Source organism: Lemur catta, chromosome 11 (assembly GCF_020740605.2).
Source record: "Lemur catta isolate mLemCat1 chromosome 11, mLemCat1.pri, whole genome shotgun sequence".
Classification (NCBI taxonomy): Eukaryota; Metazoa; Chordata; class Mammalia; order Primates; family Lemuridae; genus Lemur; species Lemur catta.
Window position 1 is genome coordinate 52,834,375 of NC_059138.1, and position 26,885 is coordinate 52,861,259.

General features: G+C 33.5%; 1 protein-coding gene across 4 annotated transcripts in view; it reads left to right on the top strand.

Annotated features, from left to right (window-relative positions):
- Positions 1-26,885, top strand: part of ANKIB1 (ankyrin repeat and IBR domain containing 1) — a 140,518-nt gene that overhangs the window by 76,832 nt on the left and 36,801 nt on the right. For all 4 annotated transcript variants that reach the window (XM_045564671.1, XM_045564669.1, XM_045564670.1 and 1 more), the window contains 4 exons: positions 9,359-9,567; positions 11,119-11,207; positions 17,609-17,753; positions 18,844-19,010. In XM_045564671.1, coding sequence (XP_045420627.1) covers positions 9,359-9,567; positions 11,119-11,207; positions 17,609-17,753; positions 18,844-19,010 — 610 coding nt within the window. The remainder of the gene's footprint in view (positions 1-9,358; positions 9,568-11,118; positions 11,208-17,608; positions 17,754-18,843; positions 19,011-26,885) is intronic.

Here is a 26,885-nt window from a genome sequence, read left to right on the forward strand (position 1 = left end):
AGGTAATGAAGTTGATCTAGATTAAGCAGAAAACAGAAATATCTGGCAGAATATACTAAGTAGTAATTCAATTTTAAGGAGGACTATGTTAGAAATACAAAGGGCATCTCTGTTTCCCCAGTAATAAAAGTAATTTATGTAATTGAATACTACCTAATGAGAAAATAAATGAAATTTACAAAATATGAGCCCAAAGCAAATTTGCTTGTGCTTGGAATAAATTTATATTGAAGCACTGTTTTTAACTCCTTTGGAGGTTCATTGTCTTCTATGGTCAATTAAACACTGGTGTTCCATATCTTCTGTTCTCATCCTACTCCTTTTCTAAGAAATGTTATGTTCTCCTAAGGCTTTTGTAAGTATAGATTTCTGCCTCTGAACTAGACCTGTCTTCTGAACCTGATACCTCATATAATATATAACTGCCTCTTTGAAAGCTCTTCCAGTATATCTCAAGAGCGCTTTACACTCATCATGTCTAAAACTAAACTCATGCTCTTCCAAATGTACCTGGTTCTCTGGTATTCCCTTGCTCCATAGATAACAGTACCAGCAAACCAACTGGGTATTCAAGGTGGAAACCTGGGACACTAGCTTTGACATTTCCCCTCCCATCCTATCATCACTGAATTGTTGATTTCACCTCCGAGATCTTAAATTTCTTTCTTTCTCTTAATTTCCACTCCCACTACCTAGCCCTATTTGCCGTCATCACTTGCTTAGACTATGCAATAGCCTCTTGTCTGGTCTACCTTTCTTCCATCCTTGCCCTGTCCAATTTGTTTGTATGTTGAAAAGAATAATCTTTCATATCTAATTATGACAACCTGTGCTTGCTCTCCTTAATCTCTACTTTTCATTGACTTCCTATCATTCCTAAGCTGAAGATAGAAGTATTTATGAGAAGTCCTGTGTGACCAATCCCCTGCCTGTCTCTCCATCCTCATCTCACACAATATTTCCCCTCTGGTCTCCATGCTCCAGCTACATTGACGTTTTGAATTTCACAAAGATGCCATCTTCCCTCCTGCCAAAGGCCTTTGAACATTCTGTGTTCCATCTGTCTCACATGTCTTTTCCTCCCTCTTTCACCTCGTTAACTCCCACTTATCCTATAGATGTTCACTCCATGCTATATCCCCAGAGTTGTCCTCTCTGACCTCCCTGACTGGGATTTTCTACCTCTCCTTCGTGGAGCTTCTGACAGTGGTAATTTTTTTGTTTGTTTATATGTTTATTTTACTAATGTCTTTCTCCTTGCTAGACTGTAAGTTCCATGGAGACAAGAATTGTGTCTGGTTTTTCCTATAATTGTATTCCCACTGTCTGACATAGTGCATGGGACATAAAAAAGCATCAAGTAAATATTTTCTAAGGAGACTGATATGATAGAATCAAACAGAAGTTGTGCTGAACGGTATTTGTAGTAGAGTAGATAAGATGAAAATTTAGCATATTTAATATCTGTGTATATAAATTACATAGTTGGTTTTTTCCTTTATTAAAAAGTGACATAATAGAAATTTTGAAAAAGTAATCATACTATCCTAAGAAAATTATTTTTACTTTGTATGCCTCATACTTTTGATAATATGTGGCACATTTTTATACAATATCAATTTATTTTTATTAGAATTTCTTCACATGGCCTCCTACATTTTCAACAGCAGTTATAATTACCACTTTTAATGATTATATATGAAGAAATTGTTGTGGCATGTGCTTAGCTAAAGTAAATCTGGGAGATGGCACTTACTCTTGGATTAGTTTGTAATTACTTTATTCCAAAGAGAAATTTTTAAGAGGTAATAGTACTTACCTCTGTTATTATTGAATTCCTTCTGTGTTGTAGACCCTATACTAAATGGCTTACAAACATTGAGAGTTGAAAGGATTAGAATCAAAGTGGGTATAATTATCCTGGATTTTACTCAAGCCCATATAGTTAAATAAGTAACACATCTGGAGTTTGGACTCAAGACTGCCCGATTCCAAAGGATGATCTTTGTCCTATGCCCCATTGCTAACATTTTGAATAGCAGCAGTGAGGAAGTTTGAGGAACTGTATGGGAAGTGTAGTATACTGTCAGATTATAGAAAACGATCTAACAAAAAGAATGTTTTCTAATGTAGTCATGAAGAAATATTTTTTGACAATAATAATTTTCAAATAGTAAAATAAGTTAATAGGAGGAAAAATGAAAATGAACTTTCTTGTAGTTATTTTTAAACTAAAAATTGGTCTAATGATTTTTATACAATTCTAAAAGTAGTATGTCATCTATGTGACAAGAAATCTTGTGGGACACAGGGAAATTAACATTGTTTTTAACAACAGTAGGATTAATCTACATATGCCATTCTGTAATATGCTTTTATGCTTTTTAAAGTAAATATTTGATATCCTTTCCATATCAATAAATATTTGGCTGCATAATCTTCCAATTATATAAGCATACAGTGCTCTATTATTGATTAGTTGTACCATTTTTTCTTGTTGCTATTGTAAATAATGCTGAGATTCACATCCTTGTGCATCCATCCATTTATTTACTTAGGATAAATTCTTGGCAGTGAAATTATAAACTCAAACAATATGCTTTTAATTAAAACTCTGCATTTCTTAATTACAAGTGAGATGTCTAATATATTTTTGTGTTTACTGGATACTTATATTTCCTTTTGTGATTTATCATTCATATCTTTTTTACTATTTTTTCTGTTGAGGCTAAAAATTTATATGGTGTATTTTTTTTTGTTATTCACTTAAAAATATTTTAACATTTTCCTTTCTCCATTGTTTCATCTGTTATTTAGAATGATACAGACTAAATTGCAAATATTTCAGATTTTTCTGGATGTCTTATTATTTTCACTTCAATTTTAATAGTTTTCAGTCTTTTGAAGTTTGTTGAGACTTGTTTAATGGCCTGGCATATGTTCAGTGTAGTGTTCTATAAATGCAAATTAAGGTCCGTGGTGTTTTTTTGTTTTTTTTTTGGTTTTTTTGTTTTTTTTTTGAGACAGAGCCTCACTCTGTTGCCAGGGCTAGAGTGAGTGCCATGGCATCAGCCTAGCTCACAGCAACCTCAAACTCCTGGGCTTAAGCAATCCTTCTGTCTCAGCCTCCTGGGACTACAGGCATGCGCCACCATGCCCGGCTAATTTTTTTCTATATATATTTTTAGCTGTCCAGATCATTTCTTTCTATTTTTTTTAGTAGAGACGGGGTCTCGCTCTTGCTCAGGCTGTTCTCGAACTCCTGACCTTGAGCGGTCCACCCGCCTTGGCCTCCCAGAGTGCTAGGATTACAGGCGTGAGCCACCGTGCCTGGCCAGAACTCTATTTATTATATTCAACAAATCCTTCGTGGTTTTCTTAAGATTACTAGGAGGACAATCATATCATTTGTAAATAATGGTAATTCTGACACCAGCTTTTCCTTATCTTATATTTGGTTTAATTATATTGGATAGCACTCCTATGTAACATTCATTATTAGTGATGCTTATTTTCTTGGCTTGAGAAGAAATTCATTCATTCGGTCACCAGCTTGTTCCTTAATTGTGTACCAAGCAGTAAACTTTGAGAAATCCAAATGGAGAAATTGTCTAGAGTTCAGAATCATTTGGGCAGGAAATAGATGCTTGTAATGCATCAGTGAATAGATAATTGAAATCCTGAGAATGGCTCTAGTGTTTTAAATTAAGAAATAGGCTATTGGTTTGAAACAGTCTGTTTATCATGTTAAAGAAGTATCTTTTTCTTGTTATTTAAAAGATCTTTTTTAATTTTAAATTCAGGAGTAATTTTTCAGGTTGTCTCATTTTTTCCAAATCTTTAAAAAAAATGATAATACTGATTTTTCTCCTTTGATACATTAGTATTATAAATTATCTTTCCCAGTACTCAACTGTTCTTACATTCTAATAATAAGGCATACTTGGTCTTGGGGTATATGTCAGGCTGTATTTGGTTTCCTAATATTTTTGTTAGATTTTGACATTATAATGCAGTAAGTGCTGTCTTAACCAACGTTAACTGACTTTCAGGATTTTCTTTGTAACATAGACCGACTGCTTCTGGCTAGAAGGATCCTTTTCATCATTCCCATGCAGTTGGCTTGAATTGCATATTTACCAAGCGTCACTTATCCAACCTGATTGCCCCAGTTGTATATCTTACTGTGATTACATAATATAATGGACCATTACTGATAAAACATGAGTAAAAAAATAATATTTCTTGAAACCTTAAGTGGGATGCTTTGGAAGGCCTCGATAAAGGCAAGTTAGTTTTAAAATTGCTTTGATATTATGTGTGAGTGAAACAACAAATAAAAAAGAAGGGGGAGATCATAAAAATCAAGGACTCTACATTCAGATTGCTATCTAAGCATCTTTTAAACCTGACTCTAAAGAAATAACAATGAGAAATTGTAGACAATGTTTTTTGGTTGTACTTTAGGCAAGAAACAGGAAATAGAAACAGAATGCTAGAGAAAAGGCCTTTGTCCTACATAAAAAGGATTAGTAAATTAATGTAAAAGTTTTATTAAATGTTTAAGGTATGCATATATCATTATTTTTATAAGTCTACATTTTATAATTCTGCATTCTACATGACCAACTATGTATACTGATAATGTCAAATAGGACTTGTTTTATAAATGAAGTGTTGGGTTTTGGCATTGCAGATTTTTATAATAGCTTTTTAAAAATATCTAGGAATCCTTTTTTCATTCTTTATGCTCATGAAAAGGCACAGAAATTCATTGGTACTTGAAAATTTAGAAAAACTTGCTTATGAAACCATATGAACCATATGAGCCCTGTACTTTTTAAAGAAATAATTACTATATTCTTCAGTTTCCTCCATAGTTATTATTCTACTTAGATTTACTGCCTTTTCATGAGTTCTTCAGTTTTAGCCATTTAAAGTTTTCTAGAATACTATCTACTTCATCAAGATTTTAATAATATTGGCATGCAGTTTTATTTCCATTTGTTCATTCAACAGATATTTATTGAAAGTACACTTTGAAGTAGGCTCTGGGTTGAGTAATAGAGATAAAAGAAATTGCATTATATGTAGCAGCTCTACACTGATATAAGTTTACAGTTTGAAAGACACTGCATTTCTTACAGTTCTTTTAATTTTCTCTCTACATATTGCTGTATCTCATTTTCCGTTGAAAACTGTATATCTGAGATTTCCTTAACTACACTAGTTATTGGCTTAGCTTTTTTCATTTTTCAATTCACAGATTTTATCTTTTTTCCCTACAGTTTATAGGTTGTCTATCGTTTTTTCTATTTCCTAACACATAGTTTCTACTTTTACCTTTATCAGCGTCTTCCACTTTCCTTGGGTTTGATTTGTTGTGGATTTTTTTTTCCTTTTTACAATGAGGATTTAATTACATGTATTATCTTAATAATCAGAACAATTATGGGTTTTTTAATAAATGTTCTTTTTTACGTTTGTTTTGAAGTATTTCTTCACCATTGGTCTTAAAGAACATCAATCTGGGTCTCAAATGGGAGCATTCATTTTATTTTGCGACTGAATTTTTTTTAATTAAGACTTTCTTGTCCCAAGAAGTCTTTTGGGCTACTCTTGATTCTCTCTAACGTTCTTACTAATTTTTTGTTTGTTTAGTTTATCATCTACCTCCTTGATAAGTTCTATGTTTTACTGATTAACAGTTCTGTTTGGTTTTCTTCTTGTTATTTTTCTTTGTCAAGGCAACGCCCTCTTCTACAGCTGTCTCCTTGTACTCTGAGCCCAACCTCAGGTCTAAACAAGAGGGCTATGCCTACCTATTCAGCTCCTCCTCAGTTTCCTGGGAGTCAGAGAGATCGGGTGCACTCCTTCGGTTCCAATGAAGAGAACTAGCCTTACCAGAAAATGGAACATACTAAATGCCACTGTAATTCAGTCAATATGGCACTTGCACATATCAAGACAACTAAACCATTGAAACAGAATAGTGAATCCAATACTTGGGAATTTAATTTACAGTAAAGATGATATTCTACCCTTCAGTTCAATATTCTAATTTCTATTCCTATTCAGTAGGAAAAGGATAGATAATTTAATAAATGGTGCTAATATGACTGTCTAACCAGCTGAATTATTATAAATCAAGTTAGAATACAAAAAGTAAAAGGAAAAAATTATATCAATAAGATGAGTAATATAAAATTAATCAACCAATTTTAGGAGAAGGTCTAGGAGACTTACATATAAGTCTAAGGACAGAGGAAAACCTCTGAATTTCTAAGACAAAACAAGAAGCTGAAGAAAAGATAGGCATATTAAAGTATATTGAATTTTTGGCCGGGTGCGGTGGCTCACGCCTGTAATCCTAGCCCTCTGGGAGGCCGAGGCGGGTGGATCGCTTGAGGTCAGGAGTTCGAGACCAGCCTGAGCAAGACCCTGTCTCTACTAAAAATAGAAATAAATTATCTGGACAACTAAAAATATATAGAGAAAAAGTTAGCCGGGCATGGTGGCGCATGGCTGCAGTCCCAGCTACTCGGGAGGCTGAGGCAGGAGGATCGCTTAAGCCCAGGAGTTTGAAGTTGCTGTGAGCTAGGCTGATGCCACGGCACTCACTCTAGCTCGGGCAACAAAGTGAGACTGTCTCAAAAAAAATATATATATATATATATTGAATTTTTAAAAATTGTTTATAATTTTTAAGTTATATTTTCAAAAGTATGTTTTTAGTCAACATAGTAATAATTTGTAAATAAAAAAGGAAAATCTAAATGAGGCATTTTATTAATAATTAAATGGTTTGCCATCATTTATGATTGTAATTTTTATTTAACTGGATTTCGTGAAGTTACTAACCTATCTTCGGTAGAATAATTTAGACTTAAATTATCCCTCATTTTAACATAAAGTTCTTCTGTTGTTTTAAAATTTATTTTAGCCTATCATTCTTCAAAGGGCTAATGCTATCTCCTTTTTCTCACATTCTCCTTTAAACCTGCTAACCAAAACCTTTTTCTAAGGGACAAAATAAGATTATTAATAAAGATTTTTTAGCCTAGATAAACTGATTGTTTGCTCCCTAGGCATAATTTATTTATTCCTTAACACTGTTTCTTAAGTTTCCAAAGTAAATTCATGCCCCCTCACCAAAATCCTCTAGCTAAAGCCTTCATTGCTGGTGCTTGTATTATTAATAGAACTCCTGAAACTATGATCCACACACTTTGAGGTCACTAAGAGTAGTCTGTTAAACTGAAATTTGCTAATAGCTAATCATAGCCACATTTATGAATACCCGTCTGCCAGACACTATTTCAATCATATTACATGTATTCAATTAATTTTTATGAAACCTATAAGATAGATATTAATTATCTCCACTTAATAGATAAGAAACTGAGACATACAGAGATTAAGTAATTTACCTGTTATCCTCTTCTGAAATTGATGACATTTTGTGAAAATGGCCTTGACAGATTCATTTTGCCTGATTTAACTGTAAATCTCTATAGCTGTTAAAAAACAATAAAGGAAACCTTTATTTATCTTCATGCCAGTCAGCATCACATTTTTATTTTTATTTTTATTTTGAGACAGAGTCTTGCTTTCTTGCCCCATTTTTAAATATCTGCACACTAGTCAAGTTTTAAGGAACCATCAAGATATTATATGATGCCAGCAGAACTAAAAGTAGTCAAGTTAAAAAATTATGAGAAATCCTAAGGGGAGGAAACGTTTATTCAGTACTCTCATCTCTAGCAATCCTTCCATAAATGTCTATTCAAATAAAGGAATGCATTTTATAAAGGTTTGCGTTAAGATGGCTTTCTACTGATAAAATTGGTAGGTTTGCCAAATTTTATGCCAGCTTTTTAGAAGCAGAAGTCATAGCTGTTTGCGAGAAATGTAAATGGCTATTTTATATATGCTTATAAATTTGTCGTATAAGAAGAAAAGTTAGGTCTCTAGTGCAGTATTTGAATTATGCAAAATTTAGAGCAACAATCAACAGTACCAAGAAAGTGAATTATTTCCTACTGGCCATGATCTTAATCAGTAAGTAATGACCTATTAGAATGCTGAGGTCCATTTAGTAATGTTTTCAGTAATGCATTCGTATGCAGTTTTTTTCAGTTGTTAGATTTTTCCTCTCCTTTGTAATTTGACCCCTATTTCCAATTTTATTTTCCATCTTCCCAAACCACAACAACCTATACTGCAATTTTACAGAATAATTTAAGTCATTCTGTTACATGTCTATGTCCCTGTGCATGTCATTTCCTCAGCTGGAAATACACTCCCTTTATCTTCATTGTATGTCAAAGTCATAATTATCCTGTTAAACCATCAAGTACATTGGCTTAATATGATTGAATAAAGTCTTGTGTAGAAAAATTTCATAGTTATTTGTATTTGAGGTATAAAATTTTATATAATTGGCCCACAGTGAATAATTTACCCTTTAATACTCTTGAGAAATAGTATGTGATAGTAGAAGGAACACAGGCTTTGGAATCACAGAAATTGTTTTCAAATTTCTGTGTGAGCTTGGGCAAGTTGCATAACTTCCCTGAGACTTGGTTTCTTCACCTAAATAATGATTGAAATGTTTGCTAGGAGAGATAAATGAAATAATGTGTGTAAACACTTAGCAAAATAATTGGATGTATTGTTATGAAAGGGTTAGGCTTTTAAGGCTCTGGACATTATAACAACATGTTTCACTTGGCTGTTTTAAAAGTGTTGACAGTAGGAAGATAATTGTTTTTAGTTAAAACTGGTTCAATATCACTTAAAACAGAATTTTTACGTAATTCACTAAGATTTTATTTATAATCCTAATCCCTTCAGAAGTTTCTTCTGCGTTCAGGCTGTTTATCAACTGATTTTTAAGACCTGTTATTGGCATTTTGACATGTTAGTAGTGAACTACCACAATCATTTTACAAATTGATACCAGTGAGGCCAATTGCAAAATTATGTATTTTTCTTGAAAGAGTAAAGAGGCTACATTAAACCCATGCCAACAAAAATTCAGTAAATTCCAAAAGTGATATAAGTCACCTATTTTGATTATTAGTAGAAATTACTGGGAATTTTGAATGTAGTGTTAGATATTAACATGGTCATTAGCTACAGTAGGTTATAAAAGAGCTTAGATTTTTAAAATATTAATAAAAATGCCATACCCAGATATTCATTTGCAGTTACTACTTTTGTATAAATATTTTTTTTCTTAGATGACCTCTATCTTTTCAATTTATCCTTACTGTTTCTTTTGTTATTATGAAGCTTTTAAAACATTACCATATGTTCAGTTTTTTGAGAGATATCCATTCTGTTTTCCTTAAAGACTGGGACAGGGAGAAATTACTTGAAGCTTGGATGTCCAACCCAGAGAACTGCTGCCAACGATCAGGTGTTCAAATGCCAACTCCACCACCAAGCGGGTATAATGCCTGGGACACGCTCCCTTCTCCAAGAACTCCAAGGACTACACGCTCTTCTGTCACCTCTCCAGATGAAATCAGTTTATCTCCTGGGGATTTAGACACCAGTTTGGTATGGTTTGGTATTCACTGTATTTCTCATAGCTTTGTTTTTAATCTTTTAATTTTTAAATGACTTAATATTAACTATGGAGCGTCTAGTTGTGTCCTTCTAATAAAATCCTAGCCCATTCTTTAAGGATTCGTTTTTTTTCAATTTTGATAAATATTTATTATCACAGAATATTTTTGTGATCTCTGAATTATAGATTGAAAAATGAAAGGTTTTCTTTTCTCATTGCAAAACAAAAAAGAGTTTGGGAAAAACATCAACTATATTTTCACTTAAAAATGCCAGTTGCTTAAAGTTCTAAATACAATATATTGAAATATTAAAAGTTGAGTTTGTGATAGTCACTTTAGACTAAAAATAGAATATTTTTAATAATTTTTTGCAAGCTACTAATTTTTAAACATTTACAGTTTGTAATAATTATGTATTTGTTTCCAGTAAAACTTCTGGAGCTTGTCATCTAGCTGCACTTCCATAATAAATGTTTCCTTCTTATTAAGAAACAGTACTAGGTCGGGCGCAGTGGCTCAGGCCTGTAATCCTAGCACTCTGAGAGGCAGAGGCAGGCGGATTGTTTGAGCTCAGGAGTTCGAAACTAGCCTGAGCACGAGCGAGACCCCCGTCTCTACTAAAAAAATAGAAAGAAATTAGCTGGACAAGTTAAAAATATATAGAAGAAATTAGCTGGGTGTGGTGGCGCATGCCTGTAGTGCCAGCTACTTGGGAGGCTGAGGCAAGGGGATCACCTGAGCCCAGGAGTTTGAGGTTGCTGTGAGCTAGGCTGATGCCACGGCACTCACTCTAGCCCGGGCAACAGAGTGAGACTCTGTTTCAAAAAAAAAAGAAACAGTACTACCATTGTCTGCATTTTTAATTGGTATACCATTGGTGTGCTGTTATAGGAAATTTCTTGAGTGACTCAGCGACTCAAAATATGTGATAAATATGAAAGCGCTTCTTATTTTGAGACCTTTTTGGAAAACAGAATCCTACCTCTATACTTTGTATCCATAACATTATAAAGTTTGGTTTTATTAAGTCATTGTTTAGAAGATAACATAGTTTTATAGCAAGGTTCCCTGAGTAGAAAGCCTACTTTGGGTATCCTGAGTTGCTGTAATAAAAACAAAAATTTACTCGTTTTTGTAGATTTTGAAGAGTAAGTATAAGGTGAAGGACGTGACACTAAAGTGGTTATTTCGCAACATGCAATTTGAGCTTGACCTGAATAGACTGTAATAATTTGTTTCTTGTACTACCTTTTCTAACTGCACAGTTGATGGTTAATATATAAATTTGGAATTTAAAAGTTTGATTTTTACATTAAAACATTTAAATCTCAAAATAGTTTATAATGAAGTAGTCAGGGTGTTTGTTATTCAACTAAAGGCACACTAACTTCAACTGTCCATAAAACTTTGAAACACTTAACTTTTAAAATTTATAATTACCGTTACTAGTATTTTTGCCTTTAAACTAATGAACAAAACGAATGTATTGTTCTCTCTTCAAAGTATAACTCTGTAAATCTTTGCTCTTCTTCATCTTCAGTGTGACATTTGTATGTGCAGTATTTCTATATTTGAAGATCCAGTGGATATGCCCTGTGGACATGACTTTTGTAGAGGATGTTGGGAGTCGTGAGTATATGAGCAGTTTAGCATCTCTTACTGCATGTTAACACTCTGATTTGGTAATAAAATTGTTTGCTTTCAGTATTTAATGATATGCATTATTTATATTGGTTTCTGGGTTACACTGAAATGTATTGCACTTTACTACTAAGGAAGAATATTTTTGTGTTGCTTATTTTGACATCTTCCCAGCTACTTAAATTAATGCTATTTAACTTAATGTAAGGTACTTTGGGGAACAGAGCAGGTATATATATAAAAATAATTTTTCTTAGTATTTTAATTTATATTAAAATAATCTAATGTAAATTTCAAGTTTATACCTAAATATCAAGACTCAGTTTCTATCTTCTATCCCAGAGATTTTAAGCATTTGTTTTTGTGCTGTCTCTGAATTTTTGTGAGAAGCAAATAGCCTTGAAAATCTGTAAGAATGTGAATGTTTAAAATTTCTTTTTAGTGAATTTAAAGTTAAATGTCTCTGCTAGACATGGTTGGGTATATATTACAAATGGAAAATTTGTTTTGCTTCTCATGTTTATGTCTGTGCCCCTTCCCATTACATTGCTAAGATTTATACTTTTTCACCATCCATTACTTTTGCTCTAAGGTTGGGCTTTTTGAGAGAGGTTTATAAAAAAAGATAATCTTATCTCTGGAGATACACATAGCTTTGTTTGATGACCTAAGTGAAGCATGTCATCAGTATTTAAGGAAATCTTAAAAATCAGAAGTTTCAACCTATTTTTTCATGGAGTACTGGGTACCAAGTGTAGGGATCTGGGGAACAGTATGTGAGTGAGAGAGTAAAAACCTGAGCAAGTTTTCTGGTTTTTTTTTTAAACAGCTTTGTTGGGGTAACACATTTAAAATAAATAATTTGATAAGTTTTGACATATGTATATGCCCTTGAAACTGTCACCACAGTCAAGGTAATGAACACATCTATCACTCTCAAAAGTTTCCTCATTTCCTCTTGACCCTTCTGCCTTTCTCAATCTCCCTCTTATCTCTCCTCCTTGCTCCTCAATCTGTAGTCAACCACTGATGTGTCTTTCTGGTTTCATTCTCAGTATGTTTTCTTTATCTGTTTTCCAAATTGAAGTATGAGGCAAGATTTCATTTGGAGGGGGAAAAAACTACTGCTTTTTAAAAAGTCAGAATAAATATGTATGTGGTTGTTTTAAAACATAACTAGATTCTACTCTCAGTCTAATTAGGTAGGATCAAATCAGTGCAGCTGCTACAGGTAAACTAATTGGCAAGGGTCAGAGCTCACAATCCATAGGAATCCTTGACCTAGTTCTGGAGGCATAAAATATTCCCCAGGTACAGTACTTTATTTAGCTTAAAATTGTTAACTGTACTGGTATTAGGAAGTATTACCTGAGTTCTACCAAGGTAACTGTTGATCTTGGTTTCTGTGTGAAAACTGAGCCCCACAGGGATTTACTTGAATTTTTTTGAACTTCATTGACCTTCCTCATCTAACTTTGATCAGAGGAACCATCTCCCATACTCATCACAACTAGCTATGAGAAGTTTATGGTAAGATTTAAATTTGAAAGATCTAACTGTTGGTTTCCTTGCTGCCTTACGAGCCTACCTGGAATTCTTTTCCCCACCCCTGCCAGTTCTTGTAAAATCAGGCTCCAGTAAAACAAATTTCATGTTGGATGATTCATATGTTGATAAAATTATGTTTAAATTAATTGCAGTCTTTTTATAGGCATATAGAAAAAGAAACTCTTGTGTAAAACATGAGAAAGAGTTTTTAAAGGTCCTCAGATAGTTTGAAAGCCCCTCAATCTATCTTGCTCTTCCCAACCCTTATCTCATTAGTCCAGCCAGATATTAATACTTTAAAGCAGCGGTCCCCAACCTTTTTGGCACCAGGGACTGGTTTCATGAAAGACAATTTTTCCACGAACCCGGGGCAGAGGGATGGGGGTGAGGAATGGTTTTGGGATGATTCAAGCACATTACATTTATTGTGCACTTCATTTCTATTATTATTACATTGTAATATATAATGGAATAATTATACAGCTCACTATAGTGTAGAATCTAATGCCACCACTGATCTGACGTGAGGCAGAGCTGAGGCGGTGATGTGAGCGATGGGGAGCAGCTATAAATACAGTTGAAACTTTACTCACCCACCTCCCAGGGGTTGGGGACTGCAGCTTTAAAGCATCTATGCCAAGGGCTTTAATAAAAGGAGTTATTATTTTCTACCTAGAATAGAATTTCCTTCCTAATACTGAAGATACAAGCTCAGGTTCTGGATATAATAGACTACTGAGTTTGAATTCCAACTCTGCCATTTATTAGATGTTGATTTAAGTAAATGGTAAGCTGTCTGTGCCTCAGATTCCTAATCTACAAAATGGTGATAATAGTAAGTACTTCATAGGATTGTCGTCAGTTTATTAAGTGACTTAATGTATATAAAGTGCTTAAAACAAGGCCTTGCACATAATAATCACTCAGTAAATGTTACTTATTTAATCATCTTCCTAAGCATTCTAATAAGCAGAGAGAGCCTATGTATGATATCATCTGTGGAGCTGACCTACAAGTTAAAAATATAGATAAAGTTTGCCCCAGATTTATCTTTCACTGACACTCATCAACTCCACGTTCCACTCATAAATTTAGTGTAAAATTATATCTTGATGAGAATTAATAACATGTCTAACAGGAACTGATCCTATTTTCAATGAGGTCTTCTCAGTTCTGTCATTTAATTCCCCAGAGATGATTAAATCTGCTCTGATATATTTATAATGCATGAAATTCAAAACATGATCATGTAGTAAGTATGTCTAAGCAAACTATGCATTTTGATAAGGGGCTATAAATATTAAAATAAACTATATCCAACTTTCCAGGGAACCTATTCATAGCTAAAAGGAAGAGATTCCTGTTATGTGAAAAGGGAGCTCTACAGTTAGCAGTTCTCTAAATTTTAGTCTTGAGACTTCTTTACACTTTTAAAAATTGTTGAGGACTCCAAAGAGCTTTTGTTTATATGGGTTATATCTATCCATATGTAGTGTGTTAGAAATAAACACTGAAATATATTTAATATTTATTAATTCATTTAAAAATAACAATAAAAAACCCAATACATGTTAATAACATTTACTATTAATAATAGCTATTTCCAAAAAAGAAAAATTTAGTGAGAAGAGTGACATTGTCTTACATTTTTGCAAATCTCGTTAATATCTAGCTTATATTCTCATATCTGCTTCTGTTTTCAGTCTATTGCAGTATATTGTTTTATTTGACATAGATAAAGAAAATCTGGCCTGACACAAATGTATAGGTGGAAAAGAGAGAATTATATTAATAGCATGTTCAGATAATTGTGGATACTTTTGATACACATCAAAACCCAGCAAGTCATAGTTTTTTAATGGTTAGTTACGGTGTAAAATCTGAAACCATATCAATTGACTTCTTGTACTTGTTACATTAAAATCCATTGATCAGTCTTGCACTTTCAATAGATCTTTTACTCACGCATGGTTTTGTAACTTCATTTATTGGTCATGTAGAAAATAGTGATTCCCTGAGTTATGCAGGTCCTCCAATGTTGACATATTTCTCTATACATAAATATGGTGAAAAATCATGTTAGTTAATTTTACCACCAATCCCATCAGAAAAGTCTCTAAGTATTAGGAAGCTCTCAAACTCATGATAATAGATAAAAGTTTTTCAGAATTCTAACTTTTGCTTGAAGGCTTGAATTTTGTAATTGTCAACAAATACTATCTGTTTTTTCCTTGAAGTGATGGGTTCATTTAATTCATTTTCAGAAAAATGTCTGCCATATACCCAAGTCTGAATAATCATTGTTTATAGTCATTTTTTCAAATAAAAATAGTGTTTAATGAAAAAAGCAAGTATGTCTGCTTGCAACTTGAGCAATCTCCTAAGAGCTCTTTCTTGAGATAACCTTCATGTTTTGGTATGCAGCAGAAGTTCATTATGTTTACTTCACATTTCTTTGCACAGAATGCCCAAAAGATGTGTACTGAGGGTCCAGTTTTAATAAAATTCATTATGCCTATTCCATCAATTTGCTTTAGCCAAAAAGCAAATAAAGTCTTAGTACCATTATGAAAATGGTTTTGACCTCATAAACCCCCTAAAAGGTATCAGGAACCCCCACAGCTCCACAGATGATATTTTCAGAACTGCTGCTCTACCTGCTGCATTTCTCCTGAGTGTTTCATCCATTCTCCTGCTAATATATTTTCCCTAGTATCCAGAGTAATACAAATAATTTTTAACTGGGAACTGACATATTGAATGCCCTTCCATTGGAATATATCAGAGTATTGTGGAGATGGTATAGTTTTTAAATCATATTGAGAATAGAGGGGAAAATTGAAAACATGTTGAATTTAAAATGCCTGTGTAACATTTAAGTGAAAATACCCTGTGTATACTTAAGATATATAGCTAAGGAGGGAGATCTGGGCTTTAAATTTTGGAGTCATTAGCATATAATTTAAGTTAGGGGTGTTTAGGTCACCCAGGGAGATTATATGGAATAGGAAGGGAAGAATTTTGAGGTGAAAACCCAGGAAATAATAAAATATAAAAGATTGAGAGCAGAAAAGGCACTAAGTGAAAAATGAACAAGGAGCTACGAGAAGTAAGAAGAATGCCAAGAAAGAAATGAATTCCTGGAAGCCAAAGGGAAGAGAGAATTTGAAAGAAGGAACTGTTCAGCTGTGCAAAAAGCAACTATTCTCAGATGCACCAGAGAAGTCAAGGAAGATAAAAACTTAGAAATCTTGAATAAATTGGGCTAATGGGTAGTCACTGTGGCCTTGTTGAGAGCCTGCCACCAATGAAGACGTGATAGAAGCCAGGATGCTACAGGTCGAGAAGTGAATGGGATGGACTCGAGGAAGGAATGACAAATCATCATAAACTATTTTGTTAAGAAACTTTGATGTGAAAGGAAGGGAAAGTAGAACTGTAGAGGGTCATTTGGTTAGAAAAGGTTTTCAGGATGTAAAAAACTTGAACATGTTCGTTGTGCCCAAGGTAAGAGCCATTAGAGAGTAAGAGAGAAAAAGGATAAGTTAATGAATAGTGCAAGTCCCAGAACTGGCCAGATGATGTGAGGATTAGCCTGGGAGTAAAAAAGGAAGCCCTCTTTCACTGAAGTGAGTGGGAAGAGGGCAAAGATAGCTAAAACGACTACTACTAAAGATACCACTAGGTTTGGGGTATGGTAGAGAGGACTTCAAGAGGGATAACTGCCTAATTGTTTTCTATGAAGTGCCAAGAGGAGGGTGTGGAAGAAGATGATGGAGCAAAGGGAGCAAGTCTGATGAGGTCTGAGTAAGGCTGATTTTTTTTTTAAGTGCAATGGGATTAAGAGACTGAGAGAACCAAAGGAAAAAGATACTATAGTCAGTGGAATAATCAAACTGTTGTTGGTGATGACTAGAGTGTTGTAATTTAATTGCCTGATTTTCCATTTATTTTCTTTAGGTGTAAATGTTAAATCCAGTATGCAGTAATCTTCACTTCAAAAGTTTGTTTCTTGCTTTTCCATAGGCAGTATCAAACAATAATAACAATAGTAATCCTTGCTAAAATTTATGAATTCTTATTCTATGCCAGGCACCATGCAAATTTTTCACATATATAATCCGTTTAACCACACTGGGAAGTGCATATTATTATCTCCATTTTACATATGGTAAAACTGAGGCTCAGAACCATTAAATAAATCACTTAAGATCATATAAGTTATTGGTGGCAACCTGGAATTTTCTAACTCAAAACCTTGCTCTTAACCACTTAATCTAATCTTGGGCTGGATTCCTGCTACTTCACAGGATGCCTTTTCTTTACTACCTCAACTGGTGTACCTAAAGTAAGATATAAAACTCATCTTAATATTCATCTAGATGAAATATTATGAGAAAACCTTTTCTTCAAAAAGTCATGCTATATTCTAAAGCCACCCCAAAATATCTTGAATTATCTATGGTTAATTTCTGTGCCATCGCTCACTTTTATTTAAAGGTATAGAATATTGAAAATTGAATATGACTTTTCCAAGCCACTTGTTTCTGAATCTTTAATGTTAAGTAAAAATAATTGTTTCAAATTTTTAGAGAGGATAAAGCAAAACAGAAACATGTACAATTATATAAAACCTATTAGTATATGTGTATATATATGTATATACATATATATTCCTATATAAAATGAATGACTCAGTGGGTAGTATTATAATGGATATGCCATACTTTGTATTATTTTAATTTTACTCTAACAGAAAATTCAGCATAAAGAAAAAATTCTTGGAATGTACACATAACTTATATTCTTGCCCTTTTGCTGTCAATTGATAATTTTAATAGGTTTTTAAATCTGAAAATTCAAGAAGGTGAAGCTCACAACATTTTCTGCCCCGCATATGAGTGCTTCCAACTTGTGCCTGTGGATATCATAGAAAGTGTAGTTTCAAAGGAGATGGACAAACGATATCTACAATTTGATATTAAGGTATGCTGCCAACTATCAGTCTGATTTCCGTAACTTTAATTTTATTAAACTTTTATAACATGCAATTTAATTCTTTTTGTTTTATTTTTGAAAACACAAAATAATGGGCTCTAACTTTTGTTTCTTAGAAAAGTTCCATAAAGGTATGGTGGTGTTAATTAAAGTTTTAAACTATAAAGCATTACTTTATGATAATAACAGGAAAAGTGGAAGGCTAAAGTGTTAGTCATTTATAAAAGTCAAGTAAAATGATTACTCAGAACTATTTACTAATTTTCCTATTGTACTTTTAAAACTGATCAAGATAATTTTCAAATTAAATAGTATCCACTTTTAAGTTTTCCAAAAGACATTATATTTTGTACTCCTAAATGTAAGTATTTAGAAATAAAGATTCTCAACTAGGAAATTTATTATTTTTTATTCCAAGTAGTAGTTTCATATAATGAATTATGATGTTTATTTCATCTTTTTTTCCTGTCTTTATCTTCATTCAAGAGTTATTCGGAAGTGTATGCAAGTTACTTTCTTTTCTGTGTGATTTGAAAGTTACATTTTAACTGCCTTGTACAGATTTTTCTAGGTCTAAATGCTAATATGGGCATTTCTAAAAAAAAAAGTCTAGCTTCTTATAACCTAGAAGGCGTCATAATATTGATTTTTATGTATTATTGAGATAACATTTAGAAATTTACTGTTCTAATACAATAAATAATTACAAGATTCTACTTATATTTTATCAGAAAAGTAGCACATTGTGTGAGTAAACGTTTTTAAATTACACATTTTCTGTGTGAATAATTACATTTTTACTTTATCATCATTCATCTGGTTTTTAGATTAAAGAATACATAAATTTAAAAAATCATGTTGTTACTAAGTTAATTGCCACTTTCTCCTTCTTAATTTTTTTCAGTACTTTATTGGACTGTTTTAAGTATTTTTTGAGAGGTGAACAACTCCTGTATGTTATTTCATCCTTTTTTTTTTTTTCCTTTAAAGTAAAGTAAATTACCTTAGAGGTACACTCTCTATTAGAATTTAGAGTTGAAATACTTTGTTTTATGTTTTGTTATTGCTATTTAAACAGGCCTTTGTTGAAAATAATCCTGCTATTAAATGGTGTCCTACTCCAGGCTGTGAAAGAGCAGTCAGACTAACAAAACAGGGATCAAATACATCTGGATCTGATACACTCAGCTTCCCATTGCTGAGAGCTCCTGCTGTGGATTGTGGAAAAGGACACCTCTTTTGCTGGTCAGTATAAGACAAGTTGGAATCAGCCTAGCCACCTTTCTAATAGTTTTTAAGAGACTATTAATACCTTGAATCAGACTGTAGTATACTTGATATGTTTAATTTTTTTAAATGTGTAATTAGTAATAACAGTTCCTGTTTATCACATGCTTATTTTTTAAATATTGAATTCTCCCAGCAATGCTATGAATTGAATGCTGTTATGTCCATATTACAGATATGGAAACTCAGATACAGAGAAGTTCCCCAAGGTGATACAGCTAGGAAATGGTAGAAATGAGATTAAAGCTTAGCTATTTGATTTTAAAGCCCATGCAGTTAAACCATAACACCAAATTGCTGACCATAGATTATAAAATATTTATAGTTTAACTTCTTAAAATATAAGCCTCTAGTAGTAAGTCTTAACCAGCGGTACCCAGAATTACTAAGGGTCTTTTTCAAATTTTTATCCTGGGCCCGAACAAGTGAGATTTTGATTTAGTAGGTTTTTGAGTGGGGCTCTAATTAAAAAAAAAAACAAAAAAAGAAATCTGCCAGGTGATCCTAATGCACAGCCCTAGTTAGGAACCAATGACTATAGTGACTATAAGGCTTTTTATGTCTTGTGTTTTGTTTAGTTTCTAGTGTGTAGTAAGTATGAAGTGATGATAAGTCAATATTGCAAAGGATGTGTAACTCTGTATACTTGTATGGCTATGTTTGTCAGCCATCAACATTCTACTTTATTCAGAGTAGATTCAATTAACTGTTTGGTTTTAGTTAATTAAATGATCAAAAAAGAAATAGTATTTATTCTGCTTTTTGCCCATTTCCAAAATTATCACATATACATGGATACACTTTAGGTGGATATAAAACTCTAGTCTTTACTTTTATACTTATCAGAAACCAAAATCTAATCATATTACTGCTAGATAATAGAAAGGTATATTCCTACTGTGACTGGTCTATTACTTACCCTGATCATCATCATTAGCTAAAAATATTTATTGAATTACCAACCTATGCATAGCACCAAACTGTAAGTCAGGGATCAGCAAACCTGTTTTTGTCCACACCTATTTTTGAAAATAACATTTTATTGGAACACAGCCACGCCCTCTCATGCCTATTTGTTTATGCATTGTCTACATCTGCTTTTGGAGTATGACAGCAGAATTGAGTAGTTGTGCCAGAGACTGAATGGCCTGCAAAATTCAGAATATTTACTATCTGGCCCTTTGCAAAAAATTTTGCTGACCCGTGTAGTAGATGCTTGGATATCGTGATTAATGAAAGAAAAACCATATTACTACTTTCATGACTAAATGAAACTAAACAAGTAAAATAGCAACAAAGTACTGAGCAATAGATTATATCCATATGCTTTAAGCTAAATTTTCAAAACATTTAAAAAAAAAATTCCTAATTTTTAAAGTTTTACATTTTTGTTATTCAGTAGTTGGTTCCTAACTCCACCTCATTACCCCACCATGAGAAATAAGGCTTGAGCTTTACCGAAGTGGGAAGGGAGTTAATGAATGCATATGAGCTTAATCATTAGCAAATAAATGATATGTAGATTAATGTGAACCTACTTTACTACAAAGTAAGAATATTAAAGTAATAAAGGAGCTTTCTCTTCTGAGTCAGTGTGGGGTTTCTTGAAACAATTAAGCTCTAATACCCTAAGGTACCCACTGTATACATCCTATGCATCTTGAATGGTACTAATTATATCTCATCCTTGGGAAAATTGAGAAAAGTTATCACATACCATGAATCATTCTGAGTTCTCTGGTTCAGATGAGGAATCCTGGTTGAGGAAGGCTGATTGAGAAAGTTAGTTGGAGAAACTACAAACAAGGAAAACAAATTAATATTAATACAATGTCTACAAGATAAAATGAAAGGATAGCATTTGCTGAAATCAGAAAAATAACATTTTGAAGGGAAAAGAAAAACCTGTGATTGGCATTGTCTTCTTAAGCTCTGTGGTTTCTGTGGTCTAACCTTTACTAGTCTTCACTGTAGTTTAGCTTTTATTTCTTATATTCTTCCCCATTCTCTTTGTATGCTGCAAGTAATGAGATTGATATGACTGAAGATAAGGAAACTAATGGAGAAGCCTACCAGTATGGGCCAAACTCTAAAACCTGCATATCTATATGTGTATATAATCATAAATAATGCTATAAATTGTAAATTTCTAGACCAACATTCAGAGAAACATATTAGCTTACTGTTTCTCATGCCCCCAAATCAGGCTGGTTATACTCAAGGTCAATTGGAGACTGTATACCAAAATCACAGGCCCCACTTTCAATTTTACCCCAGTTCAGGGATCTGTGAATGGCCACATAGACAAAGGTCATATTTGGTCATTATTTACTCTTTCTTCTGTTCATAAGGGCAGTAGTGAATTTAACAGATAGAATCATCATTTTGTGGACATAGCATTTGAAGGGAAGAGAATAAGATGACTTAAATAAAAATAGGTTTTAATGAAGGACAAACTCAGATTTAAGTTCTTCAGCTTAATTTTGTTACCTTTCAGTTTTGATATTTATTAAGCTATAGGATTGTGATATACATACACACACATATTTTCTCAGATTTTTACATTGTCTACTTCACCTCTCTACGTATTAATTTACAATCCCTGTTTTTTTAGGTCTTAGCTTACTCTTAATCATATAGTATAAGAGCTTTAACTGTAATAAGGAATTCTAATTAGAAATGGTCACGTTTTCTATTGCCTTTATCTCTTCAATAAGAAGCAAAATCTGCTCATGCAAGAGAGATCTTTACAAAATAAAGGCATGTGATTCTGGTTTTGCTTCTTTCTTTCTCCAAAAAGCTCAGAAATAATTCTCTAACGATGATTACGAAAACCACAACAAATGAAAATAATTTCTTCTATTTAAGAACTACAAGTAACAGAGTCGGTTGAGCCATGCCCAAGAGATGTCTGCCTGCATATAGCTGAATATATTCATTGTTGGGAGAGAAGTACTAGTAATTGGCATTTACCTTCTCACCACAGGATATCCCTTTATGTTGTAACTTGTTCATCAACAAGTTCTGTGCCCCTTGTAACTGAACCTAGAATGCTTTCTCTCCTTGGCATTTATAATGACAATTTGTCCAATCCAGGCAAAATTATTTCCAGATGTATTCAAAACTTAGATGGACTCTGACTTGAACCATGACCTTTTCCCTTTTTTTTTTTTTAAGTAGAATGTTTGTTTTTGTATTAAGTAGAATATGCTACAATGTAACTTCTCTGCTCTCTAAACTGATACAAAGTCTGTCTTCTCTGAGAGACAACTCTTCAAAGATTGGTTGTCAGAAATACTTCTTGGCCACTAAAATCCTGATCTGTCAAGAGAATAGTTCAAATTTAACCTGGTAGAGTGGTCATTTTTCGCCTCTCTTACTTCGGAATGTCCTCAGGTCTATTTTAATCCCCAGTATCTCTGTTGGAAACTTAAAAACTTAATTGAAATTCCTCTTATAAATCAATAGACAGTCAAACATTTTAGAGTTATTCACTAAAATTGGCTGGCAGGTATATTATAAATAATAATGTGGTGAGATTTTTAGTATATCACCCTACAGTGGAATATTTACTTACTGAAACTATGCAAAGAAGCCTCTTAAAATAGTGTTACCACCACTAAGAAACAAATTTAAACCATGATAGGAAGGTTTGAATTGTGATGCACAAGTTGAGAAACCACACTGTTTCTAGTCCACTTAGATTTCCAGCGGATCAGAGTACAATGTATAGACTTGTCAAGTATTTGGGGGAAAAGTCTAAAAGTGAATGTCTTTGCATTAAAGTTGTTATCAAATCATTCTGTTTTCTCTGTACCCACAATAAGGATTTTGATTAACACCTTTTCCCTTGTTAGGATCATGCGTCTTAATTGAGTTAAAAGCAATAGTTTCATGCTTCATCTCCATGTCCATAGACTCCACAGGCAAAGAGACTCTAAGAGCCCCCTGGGTAAAATAGATGAAGTAATCCTTATTTGTGGGCCTAACAGTTGTATCTTGTCCTCTCTTGCAAAATCAGTCATAAACTCTTAGCTTAACAGCTCTAGTTAAGGGAAAAAAGATTTTTCCATATTGGCAATACCTAGCTATTTACGTATCAGAGTTCTGCCAACTAACAGAAAATTCATCAGCTCTTCACAGGCTCAGAAATAAAAAGAGGATGCTATTTATTTGGCAGTTCGCTCATAGGACCTTGTTTAAATATCATGTATGCTCTATACAGAGTAACATAGCCACCTAAATAAATACTCCTTGAGAATTCAATTCATCAAATTTCAGTAGAGCAAAGATTGATATAAATCTGGGAGATACAGGGTCTGCCTTTGAGACTTAGCTCTGCCACTAAACTAGCTGCATAGTTTGGTGACAAACAAGAATCCTCTTTTATAATAATACGGTAATAAAATAGCCTTCTTATCTGATATGGTCAGCATCAACATGAAGACTGCTAGTTCCAGAGGCAAACTATTTAGCTTCAAATTTTAGTTCATTTACTCACTACCTGTATGACCATTGGCAGGTCACTGAACCTCTCTGTGCATTTAAAACGGGTACAGATAGTACCAATTTCAAAGAGTTGTTATGAGAATTAGATGTCAGTACATGTAAGGTATTTAGAACATTGCCTGGTATATTCAAAAATGTTAGGTAAAGGAGAGAATCATAAAATTAAGGATTTCTACTTAAGTCACTCAGGATTGCTCATTAAATAAAGTTCTGAAATGGCATTGCTCTGAAATTGCCAACATCTTTATAGGAATTTCTTCCATTGAGTAATGAAGCTTGGAACTTTAGTGGAATGTTTTTCCTTTTCCAGAACCCTTTAGAACCACTGTGTATTCCTGCCAACAGTTGTATCTATTGACATATTTTCAAGGAAAGAGCCATTCCTTGATCTGTTGATATTAGGCTAACCGTCCAGTCATATTTGAACTGGGTTGAGGACTTTAGATTACATATTTTTTTTCTTTGTTATCTTTTACCAAGATACTTTTGTTTCCTGAATAAACCCACCTTATTGGTGTTTCTAGCTAAGATTCAGTTTGCTGTGTCCTGAGATTCCCCTCCCTATATACTTGTTTTACTGACATTTTGAGATGCAGTTTCAACAGGTACTAGGTCCTTTAAAATACTTGTCACCATTAATTGGTTAAAACTTTCCTCAGGAATTTAGCATTCCAGTGCCTTCACTACGTTTCTCAGAATAAGCTCTCTTCCCTACATTGATAATCCAGATTGTCATTCACCTATTATGTGTAGTGGCATTGTTATTTCTGTACTTTGGAGAAGTCCAAGCTTATTTTCCCAGATGCCTTAGTTTGCAAAGATATTTGACGGCATTAAATGGCAACCTCTCTAATTTACAGTCCTTGCTGTAGCTTCTCCTTTATTTATAAGCTGCTTCTTTTTATACCCTTTCTTAGTATTGCATCGAAACTAGTAGAAACCGTGCTAACCTGTTAGAACACCATGTAGTAATGCTACTGATAGGGCTGGGAACCAGGAAAGCATGAGGTCCGTGTCCTCCTGGAAGGTTCTGGAAAAGAAAACCTGTTGCTATTGAATACAACAGAGCCTCAAAGAGCCAAACACACTGATAAGCAAGTATGGCCTTTTGAGGAAGTGGCTTTTTTTTCAGACTCTATTCGAAAACTTTGGCTTTTTTCCCCCCATGATTTTTTTTGGGGGGTAGGGGGATCAGAAAATGTTCTGACAGCAGAACCAGTATACTAGTATTGATTCTGCTAGGAAAAGAATATTGAACATGCTGTTTAATCTCCAGTGTAAAAAAATCTTAAACTTCATGGAAATAATTTATTGATTGCATTTGTTTTAGATACTACAGGTATCTAGAAGATATTTTGTATCTCAAGACTTTTTTTCAGCTTTATTGAGGTATAAATGATAAACAGGCTTTTTATTTTTAACGAGTCGTGAGAAATGTGGATTCTGCATTCCCATATGTATTCTCAAGCACCATATGGAAACACTGTTCCTAGATCTGTGGCATATTTCTTATTCTAGATTATGCTAGTATGTGTGCCAAATTAAATTTAACAGTGATCACAAATATCCCTTACATTTCTGGAAAGCAGGGTTGATTTTAATGAATATAATATTAGAGGGGACTTCAGAAAGTTCATGAAAAAATAGAATTAACAGATAAAAATAAAAAATATATAAACTTTAAAGATTTTTTAAGATTAGGAAACAGAAAGAAATCAGCAGTACCCAAATCAGGACTGTTAAGTGAATGCCTACTGATTTCTCATTGAAACTTTCATAAAATTGACCTTGTTTGATGAGAGGAAGGAGCAGGAACATTGTCATGGTGGAGAAGGTCTTTCTGATACACTTTCTTGGGTGTTTTTCTGCTAAAGCTTTAGCTAACGTTCTCAAAACATTCCCATAATAAGCAAAGGATATTGTTCTTTGTCCCTCCAAAAAGTCAACAAACAAAATGCCTTGAGCATCTTAAAAAACTGTTGCAGTGATCTTTGCTCTTAATGGGTCGGTCCACTTACCACTTTTACCTCTTGATAGCCATTGTTTTGATTGTGCTTTATCTTCAGGATTGTACTGGTAAAGCCATGTTTCATCTCTTGTTACAATTCTTTGAAGAAATGCTTCAGGATCTTGATCCCATTTATATAAAACTTCTGTTGAAAGCTTTGCTCTTATCTGTAGCTGATCTGAGCACAAGGTTTCGGCACCCATTGTTGGAAAGTTTGCTCAATTTGGTTTTTCAGTCAGACTTGTGTAAGTGGAACCAGTTGAGATGTGTATGGTGTTGGCTAATGTTTCTGCTGTTAGTAGTTGGTCCTCTTCAATTAGGGCATGGACAAGATGAATTTTTTCCTCACAAATTGATGTGGATGATCTGCCTGCTGCAGGCTATATCTTTCACATCATCTTGTCCTTCTTAAAATGAGTTATCTGTTTGTAAATTGCTATTTCTTTGGGACATTGTCCCTATAAACTTTTTGTAAAGCATCAGTGTTTTCACCATTCTTCCACCCAAGCTTCATCATAAATTTGATATTTGTTCTTGCTTCAATTTTAGCAGAATTCATGTTGCTCTGATAGGGACTCTTTTCAAACTGATGATCTTATCCTTCTTTGTGTGCAAACTAGATCCTGTTCGGACATATTAATATTTTGAAAAGTTAGTATGAGTTTATTTTGGTGTAAAAAATTTTGAAATCCATGCATAGTTTTTTCATAATACACATTTTCCATAAACATTTTGAAGACCCCTTGTATCCACTTCCCTTTTTTTAATTTTTTATTTTTTTAGAAATGGAGTCCTGCTATGTTGGCCAGCCTGGAGTGCAGTGGCTATTCATAGGCACAATCATAGTGCACCACAGCCCCAAATTCCTGGGCTCAAGTGATCCTCCCACCTCAGCCTACAGAGTAGCTGAGACCACAGGCACGTGCCACCATGTCTAACTCACTTCCATTTTTAATCAATCCAGTATATTAGGTCATTAAATATGAAATGTCCAATTTTCAGTCAAAAGTATAGTTTATTACATCTCAAACAAGAAGCAGTACAATTAATCAAAGTATGCACCTAAACTATTAACACATTTTTGCCATCTTAACGGTAGCTTGTTTATTCCAGCAGCAAAGAAGCATGGAGAGCAAGTGGTGATGAAATTGCAAAAGGCTCTTTCCACAGCTTGTAGAGAATTGAGTATTTTTCCTTGCAAGAAGTGGTCCAAAGCCAGGAAGAAGCACTAGTAGGTGCAAGGTCTGGTGAATACAGTGGATGACAGAGAGTTTCCAAGTCCAGCTTTTGTAGTTTGACCAGCATTGTTTGTGCAT